Source organism: Quercus robur, chromosome 2 (genome assembly GCF_932294415.1).
Source record: "Quercus robur chromosome 2, dhQueRobu3.1, whole genome shotgun sequence".
Lineage (NCBI taxonomy): Eukaryota > Viridiplantae > Streptophyta > Magnoliopsida > Fagales > Fagaceae > Quercus > Quercus robur.
The window spans coordinates 67,071,540-67,089,244 of NC_065535.1; the positions used below are offsets into that span (position 1 = coordinate 67,071,540).

The 17,705-nt window shown below is 37.7% G+C and overlaps 1 protein-coding gene and 1 long non-coding RNA gene across 2 annotated transcripts; one reads left to right on the forward strand and one right to left on the reverse strand.

The window, feature by feature from the left end:
* Positions 1 to 5,514: 5,514 nt before the first annotated feature.
* Positions 5,515 to 6,750, reverse strand: LOC126714622 (probable methyltransferase At1g27930). Its single transcript, XM_050414844.1, has one exon. It carries the CDS (start codon positions 6,610 to 6,612, stop codon positions 5,713 to 5,715), a length of 900 nt encoding a protein of 299 aa, XP_050270801.1. The 5' UTR covers positions 6,613 to 6,750; the 3' UTR covers positions 5,515 to 5,712.
* A 2,366-nt stretch (positions 6,751 to 9,116) lies between these two features.
* LOC126707044 (uncharacterized) lies at positions 9,117 to 9,846 on the forward strand. The gene is made up of 2 exons (XR_007648792.1): positions 9,117 to 9,401; positions 9,624 to 9,846. It is a non-coding gene; the product is annotated as an uncharacterized LOC126707044 (long non-coding RNA).
* The last annotated feature ends 7,859 nt before the right edge of the window (positions 9,847 to 17,705 follow it).

Sequence of the window (17,705 nt, forward strand, 5' to 3'; positions counted from 1 at the left end):
TATATTTTGTCCGATTCTAAATTTTAATAGAAGTTTTAGCTTAAAAATGAATAATTTCATAGTTTTAATAATTTTTGTTGTTGTTGATTTTCATCAATTTCTATATGGTCAACTAATATTAGTGGACTTTTAAAATCAACCATATGATTGAATTAATTTTGGTGCTATATTTAACACCATGAAATTTTTTGTAATTTTCTTGCTCATGGGTGAAGACTAGGTTTAAATTAAATAAGGTATTGTTGATTAAAAGAATCTACTTGATTTGCATTTTAATTGTGAAAAAATATGTAATTTTCTATGGAACACATGCTAAAATTTTAGTGTGATTTTCTTGAAAAATTGCTACTAAATATATCATTTGGGTCTCTTTTATTGAATATGTCATTAAGATTTGAGTATCAAATTGATTTAGGAATTTAATTAATTTTTATAAATTTTGTGTCATGTTTTTATGGAGTTCATTTACTTTGTTAAATTTGATTTTTTTATTTTTTATTTTTATCAGGACATACATGTGATTTATCATTTATTCAAAAATCCAGTTAATTTCTTTTGATTAATGAGCATGCCAAGTTTTGACCAGAGATATTAACAGTTGACTTAAAGTCTATACAATTCCCTAAGTGCACTGCAGTCCAAGTTTTAATCCATTGCACAAGTAAATTATGGTATTGGTTCTGATTGCTAGAATGTTCGGGTGACATATCTCATCCATTCTTATCTAGTGAGACAGGACACCTATCCTTATCCACCATCTTTAAAATCCCTAAAGCCACAGGAAACCCCATATAAAAGCTCTCACTTTCATTCCAATTAGGAATAATCGATGGCCGGCTCCAAGGATTCCACATTCCCATGGTTTGGGCTTTTTACCACTTCTATTTTGGTTTTCATTCTAAACCTCTACCCAAGAGAAAAAATCTTGTGGGACTCGCAGATTAATGAGACATAGTTCTCATGCCATACTTTTTACCAACATCTAAGTCTCCAACACCCAAAAAAAACTTCCCTGCCTAGCCCGAAAAACTGTCATACCTCCCTCCAAAACCCCCAAAAACAGAACCCAACAGAGCCTGAGGACCAAGAAAAATCCCTCATTTTTCATCTACCAGAAACCTTCAACAACCATTCTCAACAACCAGCTCCATCCCAACAAGAAGACCATCTACCCAACACCAACAAAGAGCAGACAACAACTTGAAGCAAGGCAGAAGCTAAGCAAAGAGAAACGATGATAGAACAGAGCAGAGACGACTTCTAAAACATTTTCTCACTTTCTTTTACTTCTTTTCTATTTTTGGTTTGGAATCTAACTTAAAAACTTGTTCCTTTTTCAGCTGGTAGATTGTTACACACCCAATTGACGCAATTGAGTTTGTTGGTTGCTTCGAGTGAACCGAGGCCTCTTTATTGATAAATAAACTACTTCAAGGGAGTCTAGACCTCTAAAGTAAATATTCACTAAATAATCCTTTATTAATTAATATCAACCCATATAAATAGATGACTTTATAAAATAAAGCTAACATTTAAATCCTAAAGAAATCTAATCTTTATCTACAACAAGTAGATAAGATTTATTCAAATATTAAACTAACAATTTATCCTGTGGGGCTAGAGAACTTACGACCCGGTCCACTTTTCACTAAAGCCCAGGGCCTGTGCCGAGGAGGGTAGTTGTCGAGGACGAGTAAGGAAATACCAAATAGCCTAGAGACACAACCGAGGATGACCCTGTCCTCGACATCCTAAGACTTCAAAGGGAAAAGCGACATGTCGTCAAAGGCAACCTCCAAAAGGTCCCCAGAAGAAGAGGCGAGTAGAATAGGACCCATATGGAGTTACGGAGTGGAGGTGGTTCAAGGTAAATGCGTCTCCTCCGTATTGAATGCGCCCACAAACGTCCTGACCATATTAATGAGAAAAGACGCCTGAACAGTATGGCTTCGATTATTGCAACTAACAAAAAGTAAGGGGAGGCGGTTGATGGGACAGGTGTTTGAATAGGCACCTGCTTGATCAACAGGTGGAGGGTCAGGATCAACCGAGATGGGCTATATAAGGTGAAGACTTATGTGCCAAAAAGGGGGGCTCCCAGACCATGGAGTCCTAAAAAAGGGAGAATAATAAGGACATAAAGCTCCTTGGACGAGATCTAATGACCGGAGCCACTCATGACGTACCGGAATAGATTATTATCAAACACGTCAGGTTCATCCTTGTGCAAATCGCTATGGAAACCCTGATTAACCATCGTCCGGTGACCAAGGCCTAGCCTTTCAAGTCCACGCTCTACAAATTATATTGTTTGGGCCCTTAACGTACGAACCCAATATCACTTTGGGGTCGTTACGAATTGAGTTCTTACATATTCTATTCATTATCTGATTACCCAACTCCTAATAACAAAAATAAAATCATAAATAATTATATAAAAACTAAGCATGTAACATTGTGATTGTCACAAACCCAATTGACCCAATTGAGTTTGTTGGTTGTTTCGAGGGAACCAAGACCTCTTAATTGATAAATAGACTACTTCGAGAGAGTCTAGACCTCCAATGTGAATAAAAGACGTAATTAACAAAAAGATTTAAATTACATAATTATAATATTGTTTTATATAAATGGAGAAGATGTTATTAAAGGGGACGAAATGGATTGAAGTAGATTAAATGGACTGAAATAGATTGAAGTGGACCAAAATAGTATTGTGGCAGAACTGTGGGGATTAAGGGATGGCCTCGTCCTTTGCTCCCAACTCCATATTGAGGCCGTTGAAATTGAGTTAGACCAGGGACAGACCCAAGAATTTAGGCTAGGGGGGCCGGAGATAAGTGGAAAAACAAATTCTCTCTGTCTTGCAGTCTTGCTCTTTCTTCTCAGTTTTTCTTTTTCTTTTTCTATTGCGTTCTCTGTTTGGAGTTTGGACTGAATTTTTGTATTTACTTTTTTTTTTTTTTTAATGATTTACATTGGGCTGGCCGGCTAGTAATGGGGTTGAAAATTTTGGAGAGGGTCTATTGCATTCGGAGTTTGGACTGAATTTCTATATTTACCTTTTTTTTTTTTTTTTTTTTTTTTGCCTGGTTGATTTACATTGGGTTGGCCGGCTGGTAATGGGGTTGAAAAATTGGGGGGGGGGGGGGGGGGAAGTTATTATTATTATTAATTTTTTTTGAAAATATATCTACTAATAAAAAAAAATGGGCTAAGGGGGCCCGGGCCCCCACCTGTATCTGTCCCTGAGTTAGATGGTAAAGCTGTGGTTTGTCTCCTTAGTAGCAACTCTAGAATCACTTGGTGAATTTGTATCTATTATTGATAATTGCTGGGACTTAATCAAGAATATTCCAAGAAGGAGATAATGCATTGCTTTAGAGAAGCGAATAGCCAAGAACACGATTTTGTTTTAATTGATGTACCCCCATCTAAATTTGATGTTTTGTTATTACTCTACTTGGACAAACTTGGCATGTATTTTGATGGCACTCAGTGTTACTTTACCCACATGGGCCACATCTATTTGATTTTCTATGAAATATCCATATTACCATTGTAGTGAGGTAGGTCTTTGGCCCATTCCAGAGTTGGGCCGAAGATGTTGAGGGGCCCATTTTCGAGAATACGCTCGACTTGAGAATGAGTAAGCTATGAAAAGGCCCGATGCTCAGACCCATGGCCCCATCCGAAGACTAATATGCGCCCATGCACCTAAATTGACGTCAGACACAATTTACCAAGCAACCATCCCCCAATGTTAGAAGCTATGGGTCCCACTGTTGATAATCGATTTGACAGGTGGGAACAGTGTTACAGACCCAGATAACCATTTGAACCCTTGATTCGGTAGGTCCCACACACTGGTGAATGATTCTATCATCATGAGGACTCCACTAACGAGAGAGTATAAAAGGGAAAGGAGGTCAAGGTGAGAGGGGTTGAAAAAATTGGGGTGTGAAACATGAGAGAAATGAAAGATAAAAACATAAGGGAACTGAGGCCTTGCTCGGTACCTAAAAGGGTGAGCTCGGCAAGAGGATATTATCCTCGGCTCGACCTCCAATGATTAGCTTAAAGGCCCGATCCATCACAACAACCAATTATTTTTGGGATCTCCCATTATGGGCCAAGAACATCACAAAATAACAAATAAATTGAGGGTCCAAGCCCAAATCACCAGTTTTTTGGGCCTCGAGCACCACAACCACGGAAAAAAAAAAAAAAAAAAAAATTGATTCAATCGACATAAATGCATGTGTTAATTACCGATTGTCCCAAAAATTTAAGTTATTGGGATATGGTAAACATAGAGTCCATTTAGAAACAACTTATTTAGTTGAACAAAATTTTTTTTACTGAAAGAACTGTAGATAAAGCTAAAAAGTAACTGAAATAGTACAGTAAGACTCATAAATAGTACCAAAAAGTGCAATAAGACCTATGAATATTAGTTAAAATAAGCTAAATAGTAAAAAAAAATTGACTTTTTAAGCCAATGTCATACGCAACTTTAATCATTTAGTCACATACTTATAACAATCAGCACCTAAACTTGCTTAGAAATAGCACCAAGCATGGCTCGAGACGACACCAATTGTAAAACTAAAGAAAATTTTATTATTAATTTCAAATCTGTCTTACAAAACTAAAAACTAAAAATTATGTTTAAATAGAAAGTAGCAAAATGCATACAAGAATTCTTAATTATTAAGGCCCAATTACTAGGTTTGGTAGGTTTTCAGGCCCAATTATTAGCAAGTTTCGTCCATAAGTACGTATAATTAGAGGCCTATATCTTGTATCCCTCGTTACAATATATATATATATATATATATATATATTTATTTATTTATATATTTTATGGGAATCACCGGTTACAATTTATTGTTTTCTGTGTTATAAAACAATTTTTTTTTTTTTTGTGAAACATGTTACAAAACAATAAATGTAAATGATAGGCGATTGACTGTATATTTACAAAAGTAGTGCAATAAGTTGGATAACCATACACCGCCTGAAAAAGAAAAGAAAAGGCCAAGCTTTTAGAAAATTCCATAGATAGGAAAAAGAACAGTGCTAAAGAGAAATTCCTCATCCTCATCATCACCATCATTATCATTGATTCATTGTACGTTAAAATTACAAAGAGTGAAGTTTCGGTCCCATGCTAAGTCTAATACATTGGACGCAAACTAAGCCCACTATTACAAACACTACCGTCTGTGATAAATTCATCTAATTATTTATGCTGCATAGAGTAACAGAATCTTCATTATTACTGTCACTATAAAGTCTAGACACTCTCCTCTCTCATCTCTCACCCTTTATCTTGGTCCATCAAAACCCCATTGGGATTGATGTTTTACTCCCTTATTATACATAATACATGTTCAAAAGTTTTAAAACAAAAACAAAACAGAGAATTAAAATTTAATTCACATAATTTACATTTAATTCAAACCCAATTTTCATTCTTCAAATTTAAAATATCATAATTTTATTAATTTTAGTAACTGTCAATTCATACAAATCCATAAAAAAATATTCAATAAAAAGTTGCGTATACAGTGTTGACTTGGCACCTTAAAAAATAAAAAATCTGAAATAAGAAATGAATTATAACTTTAACTTTGTTTTTTTTTTTTTTCCCCAGAATATCAAATTGAAAAAAAAAAAAAAAAAAAAAAGTGGATCCCATTTCTCATATCAGCAAAAACTGGTAGTATCAGTTTCGTTAGTAGCAGTAGCTGGAGGAATCTCAAAGTGCCAAAGCCTCCCAACTCCATTCACCTTATACTTCATACACAAAAACTCTCTTGCATAACCCTTCTCTACCCTCCTATTCACATCATGCAAGAACACGTGCGTCACACCCATTCTCGTTCTCGCACGTGCCATCACCGCCGCCGTGTATATCGCCGCCATTCTCCCCGGCGCATCCGGGAAATACCCTCTTGGCGCGTCGATCATTATCATGTCCCATTCCTTCTCGTACACTTCTTCAGGCAACTCCGTTAAGGCCAACCTGCAGCGCGTGTCTTTGAGGCGCGCGTTGGTGGGAGAGCAGTCCGGTTCTGACTCGTAGGTTGAGAGGAGGTTGTCGGCTTCGGAGAGGCGCGTGCGGTAGCGGACTGTGGAGGCGCGTAAGACAGGGGCGCGTTTGAGAACTGTCTGGACCCACTTGGGATCTTCCTCGAGGAACAAGGTCGTGCCACGTGGGTTTAGCGATGCCCACATGAGCGAGTCGTGTCCGAGACCGAATACGAGGAAGTTGCAAGGAGCGAGGATTTGGAGGACGCTGAAGGAGATTTTGATCTCGGCGAGGGTTTGCTGTGGGACCACTCGTGACGTGGCGTAGTGGAGAATGGCGAGGAACTGAGTCGGCGTCGTCGTGGCGGCGGCTGAGTTTGAGTGTGAGTTCGAGTTGGGTTGGATCAGTGGGCAGAGGAGCGAGTTGTCATCGTTGTTGTTGTTGCTGAAGTTGTTAATGGGGGTTCTGCTTAAGCCGACTAAGAGAATTGTGGCGGTGATGGCGCCGGCACTTACGGCGGCGAGGAGCCGGAGCTTCTCGGTAATGTGACGGCGATTAGTGTTGTTGTTCTTCATGTCTCAGCTAATTAAGCTGCGAAATAGAGAGGAAGCATTTGGGTTTGGTTTTATAAGAATGGGTGATCAGACTAGATCGAGAGAATTTTAAGATGGTGACGTGGCGTGAATTGATACGAAATAGTGGACTTAGCACTTACCATTATCATTTTTTAGAAAATAAACAAACAAAAATAACCCATTGGGTTGATGCAGTTATACTAGTACAGTAGTACTATGAATTTTTTTTTTAATAAAATATTCAATAGGTTCACTAAGCACAAACTACATTTAACACCATTTTCCTTTCACTTTGTTTGGCAATATATATATATATATATATATAAAGATATTAAGTAAAGTTTGTTCTTAGTGAGAAAATTAGATATTTTTGTTTATACTACTAAGTTTTCTCATTATTTAGGCTAAAATATCCTTCTTATGTCGGTACGTATATATGTATGGATGACGTCCACAACTGGGGCAAGGTGAACGAGTTACAACATAGGGATCGAACCAATTAAAGATTTTGACAAGAAATCTTGCGTGAAAGATTGACATGGCAGCTTGTTGTACATGATCGAGATGTGGTGGTAAATTCTGTGTGATATAAAGTTTTTTGGGTTCTGTGTGATATAAAGTTGGTTTGATAGTAATGGATGGGGTAATAGATGAAAGGAAAGGACACTGCCCCAAGTTATATACCTAGTTGGATTCGAAAACATTTATGGGAACATGAAGGTACGTGGTTAATTATAATAGGTTAAATAATAGTGTGAGATGAGAATATTGCAGACAATAGCAGTAGCTGTTACATGATTCCCCAAATAAATAAATACTCCCTCCGTCCCATTTTGTTTGTCCTGTTTGAAAAGTCAAACTTTTTAAGGGAACATCATTTATTGTCTTGTCTACCTTTTAAAAATGTATAAGTTTCCAAAACTACCCTTAAATAAATTTATCAAAAAATTGAATTAATAAATTAATAGGGGTATAATAGGAACATTAGTAAATTAGTGACTTTTATTTTTAGAAACAGGATAATATTTTGGGACATCCCAAAATGGAATAGAGAACAAACAAAGTGGGACGGAGGGAGTAATACATAACCACTGCAATATATGATACATCGATCACTCCACTACTCTATAAGGAAGCTACAGTTTTAGAGTTGGATAAGACATCATCAGGGGGATTAAATAAACATTGCCAGATCTGGTTCTAGACAGCCAACTTAATTGTCATCATCAAGAAAAAGGGCTGGCTCTATTGGCTATCAAGAAAATGTTTTTGATTGATGAAGGTCACTGCCCAACAAAATTTCCAAAAAACTCACTATTGTGAGTGATGCATCACCAAACATATATATCTATATCATTTTTATAGAAAATTTTCTCTAGCGGATGATACAGACACTATTTAACAAATAAAAATGAAATCAAAAAATATATATAAATGACAGAGGGAGTTTTTAAGATTATCAACTTCCTACAAAAGCACTAAATCAAAATCATGAATTCCGACTCATGGTTTATAATAAAATGAGATATATTAAGCATAATAAAACAAATGAAGGCTTGATGTAGACCTTATATTATATTAGAAAGTAAAGTGTTGTAATTTTTCCTTTTTTTATATGGGCACAAAAAAATTTCATGTTTTAAACCCCCATATGTTAAAATAAAATAAAGTAAATCATATTGCAACCTATTATAACTCAAAACAAGATTGTTGTAAATATTTTTTGGATTATTTTCAAGAATGCAGTTAAACCACTTGAAAACAAATTGTTTCCTTGAAAATATATTTTTTTCAATAACATTTTACTTTGAAATAAACAGTATCTCAATAAATAAAAAAAAATCAAAGTTTTTTTAATTTTAAGATTAAGTCCTTTGTATTTGGTTTGAACTCTTTGATATGAACATCAAGGAGCTGCCCAATTGGCCCTTCCCCATGATGGTCGAACAAGTCAGTCCTTCCTAGTTCCCACTAATGCAGCATGACCCATTCAGTCCTTCCCCCAAATACACGGCCACTCAATCTTTCTACACTAATTGCTAGTTTAGTCAACAAAACAATTGAAAGGACAGAAAAATAAGTTAGAAAGTAACGTTAGTATGAATAATTTATATAGCTTTTTGTAGAAACTGTTTATTTAAAGTGCGCTAAAGTATAGTTATATCTTAAATTTTCTTGAAAAAGTGAGAAAATGCAGGAAAAAAAGAAAGAAGAGATTTTAAAAAACTGTATATAAAAGCTAAAAATTAAAAGTTGAGATTATAAGCTAATGCCAAATATAGTCTAAGTCAATTTGGTTTCTATATTTTATGCCTACACTTCCAATTTTTAAAAAACTTAACATGATCCTTCCTTCTCTAAACTATAAAAACTTGAAATTAAATATTTTACTGATGATATAACTATTAATTTTTTTTATCTTTGAAATTTTTTCAAATATGGAAGATATAAAAAGAAAGAGATTAAATTTAATAAGTACATGGTGTTTTACACCCTCCGATCTCAATATCATTTCACAAATAGTTACAAATAATCAAATAGGGTGTGCCACACAATCAATCCTCACTGATACCTATCAGAAAATCAAAACTTAGCAACGCAAACTCAAATCTAGATAGTCTTCTACGGCCTTGGATCCAACTAGCAGCAGCCATCCGGCCATCTTCATTGACGGCGAGTTCTTGGGAGGCGGAGGACAAGGAGGAGCATGGCTGAACTCTAATTGTAGTTTGTCCCCTTCTTCATCCTCGAAGCCTTCCACGTTGTTTTCTATATGCCTATTTTAAAGCGTGAGTTTTTGTTTCCAATTTGCAATAAAGGGTGGTAAAGTCAGGCTATTGTGTGAATGTTTGTTACTGGGTTTGTTTCACAAAAAATTATTTTCAATTCTTCACAAGAGATATGGGATTAAAGGGTTCTTGGTAGGGATGGTAAGGGTGTGTTGCATTTGCTAGGAAATTGGTATCAATGAAGCTTTCTAATCCCAGATTTGACTTTTGCGTTCTTGGCAGGCCATAATGGTCTTGATATGACCCAAGAACTCGTCGTCGATGAAGATGGCCGGATGGGCTACTGCTGGTTGGAGCAAAGGCCGTAGAAGACTGTCTGGATTTGAGTTTGTGTTGCTAAGTTTTGATTTTCTGATGGGTATAAGTGAGGATTGATTGTGTGTGGCACAACCAATTTGATCATTTGTAATTATTTGTGAAATGATAATGTGGCGTATTGAGATTAGAGGGTGTAAAACAATGGTTTTATACTACGTCCTTATTGAATTTAATCTAAAAGAGAAAATGTAATCTAATGGTAGATTTTTTAAAGTTCTCATCTAATGAGAAGATTTTTTTTTTAAAGAGAGTTTCAACCTATAACGTCCGCTCCTGATGATAACTCTTTATCATCAGACCAAGACACTAATCGGTTTTTGGTGTAGGTAGGAATTGAACCTCAAATCTCGTATTCAATCATCAAAGACTTTATCAATTGAGTTAACTGGAACCCACTCATCTAATAAGAAGATATTGTGTAATTTTTATTTTTATTTTTTGGAGAGAATTTCAACCTATGACGTCCGCTCTTGATGATAGCTCTTTATCATCAAACCAAGACACCAATCAGTTTTTGATGTAGGCAAGGATTAAATCTCAGATCTCATATACAACCATAAAATTTTTTACTAGTTAAGTTTACTGGAACCCACAGATATTGTGTAAGTTTGTAGCCAAATGTTGTCTTAAATATATAATATATAATAATGATAATTACTAATATATACTTATTAGGATTGTGTTTTTATATAGAACTATTTCTTTTTATGGCATTTATTCTATCATTTAAAGAAAATATGATGTGTCAAGATTCTAATTGAGGGTTTAAATATATAATTAATTTTAATTAAATTAAAACATATATTCTTCTTTAAAAAAAAAATTAAAACATACTCCCTTTGTCTCAATTTGTTTGTCATTTATTCCATTTTGGAATGTATACAAAATATTGTCCTGTTTCTAAAATTAAAAACTATTAATTTACTAATGTTCCTATCATACCCCATTTTATTTCCAAAAACTTTTTTGATAAATTTATTTTAGAGTAATTTTGGAAACTTAGACATTTTTATACAGCAGACAAGACAATAAATGATATTTCATTAAAAAATTGGATTTTTAAAACTAGACAAACAAATTGGTACGAATGGAGTATATAGTAGAATATTGACATGTAAAATTATGAGAACTCAAAATCTTATGTGGTAAAATATTATAAATGTGGGGCTAGTGAATTCGCGGCCCAGGCCCATTCCGCATGGGGCCTAGGAACTAGGGCCCACGCCGAGGAGAGCCATTGCCGAGGACAACCTCCTGCTCGGCACCTCACGAAATGCCTAAGGAAGGGGGGAAAATGAGTTCAGGGGCAAGGTAAGGAAAAAAACAACCAACATCATAATATCAAGCCCTATATCTGACAAGTCCATACTCTAAACCATGCCCTGTAACTTTCCCAGCGACCCCAAACCATACTGGAGTATGGGTTGACAGGACAGGTCTGCACCCCGAAAAAAGGGTGAGACTTACACGTGAACTTGAAGGAAGAGAAGAAACACGAATATAAAAGGAGGAACTCACCAGAAGGAAAAGGGGGGGCTCTCTCTCTGGAAAAAGAGGAGGGAGGGAAGGAGACAAGGATCCTGGGACAGCTTCCGAGGACAAAAGTCCTACAACCCGTTCCAACGGAGGGCTTAGCTAGTCAAGCAAGGCCCGCCGGTACCAGAATTTCCATGGTCGCCACGATCAAATCGACCACCTGTGCCCAATGTCATGCCATTCGAGCCCACTCTCTACAAATCATATTGTTGGGGTCCATTGTATACGAGCCCAACGTCACTCTTGGGCCGTTAAATAAATCGTGACCCTACAATTGGCGCTGTCTGTGGGGATGGCTTGTGCGTTGGCTCAGGCGGCGGTGGAGTTAAGCTTTTGTAGAGCAAGGGTCTATGAGGATGCCTTTATGACCGGCGACACATTGCTGTTGTTCCAACATAAGTTCCCACTAGGGGCTACGCCTCACAGTGCCAATGGCATGGGCAAGTCTAGGGGCTTCAAACATCAAGCTAGCTTCCCCTGCCTTGTTCGAGGAGCTGACCTTCGGAAAATGAATAAATACAAGAAACAATACAAGTTTTGGACAGAACCAAGGCCTTGCGTGGTCTTCGGACTCAAGCCTCTGGGGAAACCAACTACTTACAGAAAAAATACAAGTTTTGGACAGAACCAAGGCCTTGTATGGTCTTCGGACTCAAGCCTCTGGGGAAACCAACTACTTACAGAAAAAATGCGAGTTTTGGACAGAACCAAGGCCTTGCATGGTCTTCGGACTCAAGCCTCTGGGGAAACCAACTACTTACAGAAAAAATACAAGTTTTGGACAGAACCAAGGCCTTGCATGGTCTTCGGACTCAAGCCTCTGGGGAAACCAACTACTTACAAGAAACAATACAAGTTGTGGACAGAATCAAGGCCTTGCATGGTCCTCGGACTCAAGCCTCTGGGGAAACCAACTACTTACAAGAAACAATACAAGTTTTGGACAGAACCAAGACCTTGCATGGTCTTCGGACTCAAGCCTCTGGGGAAACCAACTACTTACAGAAAAAATACGAGTTTTGGACAGAACCAAGGCCTTGCGTGGTCCTCGGACTCAAGCCTCTGGGGAAACCAACTACTTACAAAAAAAATACAAGTTTTGGACAGAACCAAGGCCTTGCATGGTCTTCGGACTCAAGCCTCTGGGGAAACCAACTACTTACAGAAAAAATGCGAGTTTTGGACAGAACCAAGGCCTTGCATGGTCTTCGGACTCAAGCCTCTGGGGAAACCAACTACTTACAAAAAAAATACAAGTTTTGGACAGAACCAAGGCCTTGCATGGTCTTCGGACTCAAGCCTCTGGGGAAACCAACTACTTACAGAAAAAATACAAGTTTTGGACAGAACCAAGGCCTTGCATGGTCTTCGGACTCAAGCCTCTGGGGAAACCAACTACTTACAGAAAAAATACGAGTTTTGGACAGAACCAAGGCCTTGCATGGTCTTCGGACTCAAGCCTCTGGGGAAACCAACTACTTACAGAAAAAATACAAGTTTTGGACAGAACCAAGGCCTTGCATGGTCTTCGGACTCAAGCCTCTGGGGAAACCAACTACTTACAGAAAAAATACGAGTTTTGGACAGAACCAAGGCCTTGCATGGTCTTCGGACTCAAGCCTCTGGGGAAACCAACTACTTACAGAAAAAATACGAGTTTTGGACAGAACCAAGGCCTTGTATGGTCCTCGGACTCAAGGCTCTGGGGAAACCAACTACTTACAGAAAAAATACGAGTTTTGGACAGAATCAAGGCCTTGTATGGTCCTCGAACTCAAGCCTCTGGAGAAACCAACTACTTACAGAAAAAATACGAGTTTTGGACAGAACTAAGGCCTTGCATGGTCCTCGGACTCAAGCCTATGGGGAAGCCAAGTACTTAAAGGAAAAATCACATTACATGGACCTTAGAATCTATCCGAGGAGAACTCTCCATTAATGATTGGGTTAATTCCTAAACTGTATGGATTCTCAAGTCTGCTCTCGGATCCTCAGCACCAAAGGGATTGATGCAATATAGAGCAATATGTTGCCAAAAACACAATCGGAGTCCCCTACTGCTCGGTCACCCCCTCGGATGAATTATATAGAGTTTGTCGTTCTCGGACGGTATTCTCGCACTTATTATAGAATATTCAGCTGTTATCTTGGTTAGTTTCCTAAGTTTAACTTACTATGAATTGTCGTTATTATGCCTGGTAATGTCGGTAAATTAGAATTAGTTGAATTATGTTTCGAGGTTTCCCGCTCTAAGTATCATTGAAGAAAAACACACACGGAGCACACCCATTCACATAGTAGTATTGCAAAAAAGAAAAGTATTCAAAACAAACAAATAAATTTCCCTTTTTATTAAAACAAAGAAATAGTACAGCGTACAATGAAAAGCTGGAATCAGCTTATATTAAAGCTAACTACATAATCGAAAAGAAAGATACAAGAGAATAAGATAAAGCTGAGGAGGTAGTACAGAAGAGAGGTTGGTTGCTAAAGCTAACTACATAATCGAAAAGAAAGATACAAGAGAATAAGATAAAGCCGAGGAGGTAGTACAGAGGAGAGGTTGGCTGCTGCTTCAAGACTTTGTTCTTCCTCAATACTTTTACATGCCCATAACTCAGGCAGCAAAAGAACCCAGCGTGGGGCCTGCACCGTTGAAGAAAAGGTGCAGAGAGAGCCCAACTTCAGGCTAGCGCAGCTGAAGAAAAGGTGCAGGGAACCCAACTTGAGGCCCACACCGTTGAAGAGAAGGTGCCGGGAACCGGAAGTTGAAGAGCCTACACAAAAATTTGCCTGTGACAAGGCAGATGGCGATGATGGCGGAAAACTTTACTTTTGATGCACCAAGAATCTGGTGCGACCAGTACCTGCTTCGGATTTTGACTAAAAGAAGGAGAAACACCGTTTCCCCCTTTGTCCAGACGGAGTATTTTCTTGAATCTGTGCCTCCCATGCCCAGACCACACTACCTTGAGTCTCGGAAGGACCCGGCGCCTCTGTGGCGGAGGGAGTTCCTTCACCCCAACCCGCGCCTCAAACATATTATACTAAGGGAGGATAACACCAGATATGGAAGTTGTGATTATGACTGAAGGATCGTAGTTTGGGAGGAAATTGAAGGATTTGGGTGTAAGTGGAGCAACCTCCTACCCTATTTATTTAAAAGACAAGGAGGTGGCATTTAATTCACGCAGAGTCCCAAGGAACACTACAGAAAAAATGGTTCCGGTTCAATTCCCAACGCCACCAGCAACCATAAGATTAAAAGATTCTCGTGAAGGCGCATCTCGAACACTGGAACGTCAAAGGGTACCGCGTAACCAAAGACTGAAGGAATGCCTCTTAATCCGGTGCATCTCCTATGCAAATGGAGAAAGCCCAAACATCAAAAGTACATAATCTGAGTGAGTTGTGATGTGGGCCCAGCATTATTAAAATCCTCATCCCCAACTAAAAGTCGGGCAGTAGGATTTTGAGGGGCTATTGTGGGGCTAGTGAATTCGCGGCCCAGGCCCATTCCGCATGGGGTCCAGGGGCTAGGGCCCACGCCGAGGAGAGCCATTGCCGAGGACAACCTCCTGCTCGGCACCTCACGAAATGCCTGAGGAAGGGGGGAAAATGAGTTCAGGGGCAAGGTAAGGGAAAAAACAACCAACATCATAATATCAAGCCCTATATCTGACAAGTCCATACTCTAAACTATGCCCTGTAACTTTCCCAGCGACCCCAAACCATACTGGAGTATGGGTTGACAGGACAGGTCTGCACCCCGAAAAAAGGGTGAGACTTACACGTGAACTTGAAGGAAGAGAAGAAACACGGATATAAAAGGAGGAACTCACCAGAAGGAAAAGGGGGGGCTCTCTCTCTGGAAAAAGAGGAGGGAGGGAAGGACACAAGGATCCTGGGACAGCTTCCGAGGACAAAAGTCCTACAACCCGTTCCAACGGAGGGCTTAGCTAGTCAAGCAAGGCCCGCCAGTACCAGAATTTCCATGGTCGCCACGATCAAATCGACCACCTGTGCCCAATGTCATACCATTCGAGCCCACTCTCTATAAATCATATTGTTGGAGTCTATTGTATACGAGCCCAACGTCACTCTTGGGCCGTTAAATAAATCGTGACCCTACAATAAAGTTAACCAAAAGTCAAACTCCTTTGGTTTTATATACACTAGACACAGCCCCTCAGAATGCGTGGGATAGTTACAATTTTGTGTGTGTGTGTGTGTTTCTCTCTCTCTCTCTCTCTCTCTCTATATATATATATATATATTTATATATATATAGGGTTAGGTTCAAGTTACACTTGGTGTAACTCTAAACAATGTTACACCACCCAATATTTTTTAATTAGATATGAATTTTGACTGTTAGATTATATTATCTTCATATATCTTCCATGCTTACAAAATTTAAAGATGATCAAAGATCAACAGCCATGTCATCAATCAATTGTTTAAATTCAAGTTTTTGTAATTTAAAAAATGCATAAAAGATAAGTTTATAAATCGAATGATAGATTACATCCAATTGACATGCATGTTAAGAACATATAGAACATATAATTCTACAATTGGATTTTCAAAATACAAATTCAATAATAAGTTATTACGTGGTGTAACATTGCTTAGAGTTACATCAGGTGTAACTTGATCCTAGCCCATATATATATATTTATAGGTTAAGTAAAAAGTTTGGTGCTTCTTCCAATCACACACCAAAGTCATCAGTATAAAGAGCTTGCTTCATGCAGTTTTGTTTTGTCATTAATTATTTTGAGCGCTTGTATACAAATATATATAATCCTTCTTCTTAGAGAATAAAGATGACCATAAATTTATTTATGAACAAATTTATGCTATATATAGTATGTTAATTAAATAGCTTATACATTGCAAGATGAGCTGCACATGTCAATACAAAAAAGCTTTCATGTGCTCATGTTATTCATTTAAAAGGTTAAAAGAACCATAGTTATAGCAATCTCCTAATGTCTATTTGATTTAGAAGTTGGTCTTTAAATTCAAGTTATATCATATCAAAACTATGGTTTTAAAAATTAGTACGGTCAAAGAACCAGAAAAGCTCTCAATTTCCAATTTTGATAAATTTTGAGGGTTTTTTTCTAGATTGAATTGGTGCTTGGTTCCGAGTTGAACCGACCAGTACGGTTTGATTTTTAAAACTATGATCAAAATACTAAAATTGTGTAATTCACTAAAAAACTAAAATACTAATATTAAATAAGGCGGAAAAAAGAACATTAAAAAAATGATAATACCACAAATCATTAAATTAAACAATTAAAAATAATAATATTACTTTTTATCATTGTAAGGACCAAAAGATTTGGCAGCCCAGGCCCACTTAGAATAGTGGCTGGATCAGTTCAACCATAGCCCAAAACAAAGAATTTGTAAGAGAAGGAACCAGACAAACAAAGGGGGGCTTTGCCCGAGGACAAGAACAAGGAAGAAAAGGCCAATCGTATTGGATAGGTGAACCAATTTATCCGCCCAAGCTAGTCCAAGGAGGCCACAATTACATAGGAATTATTACTATTCAGTCTCTTCTCTCTAAGCATTCTCCTTGTTTCTTTCTTTGTCTCTTGATATTTATGTCTCGATCCTTCTCTCTGTGCACCTTCCTTTCCTTATATACTCCTCTCTTTATCATATCTCAACCATCCATCCTTACCTAACATCCTTCCTCTCATGACACTTGTCACTTTTTACATCTGAAGAAGGCGGTGGAAGGAGTTTGCTTAGCTGTGACTTACACTCTTCAAGCCACTTCCTCGTCAATGCAACTAATAAAATTGTTGCCCACTATTTAATGCGGAGGCAATAGGCTATTCCAAACTAGAAACTTCCTTTATGACCACTGATTCTCTCTCTTCAGATTCTCGTTCCCACTTGGAATGCCTCAGAGTACTTTGACTCATCCCTTCCTCTCCTCGGGTGACCTTTCTCCTCAGGTCCATGGCCCGTGGCATCCCAACACCATTGTTGCAACTCTTCAACTTCATCCTTGGTCCTCGAGCACCCACAATCATCTATATATTTTTAATAAATTTGGATTTAGAATAGGTATACTCCATCCAAACTTGTCTTTTCCCATTCTTAAATAAGTGCAGTGAATTAGATCGATATGAACAGAAATAGACTAAAGTGGACAGAATAGACCAAAGTGGCCGAATCATCAACCACATTACCAAAATTTTTTTTTATTGATTTGTTCTTCTATTTTTTTTATAATACTAAATATATTAATCAATTGAGTTTACACATTCAGCTTGGATGGTTTAATATATTTAATATTATAAAAAATTTAAAGGAACAAATCTATTAAAAAATGGTGACGTGTCCAATGGTGTGGATTTCGCAAAAACCCAACAATTTAACATATATTTTACTAGTTGATAACCTATGCAATGACAAAATTTA

Excerpts from the sequence above, each read along its gene's own strand:
- LOC126714622 (XM_050414844.1), bottom strand. The coding sequence starts at position 6,612 with ATGAAGAACAACAACACTAATCGCCGTCACATTACCGAGAAGCTCCGG.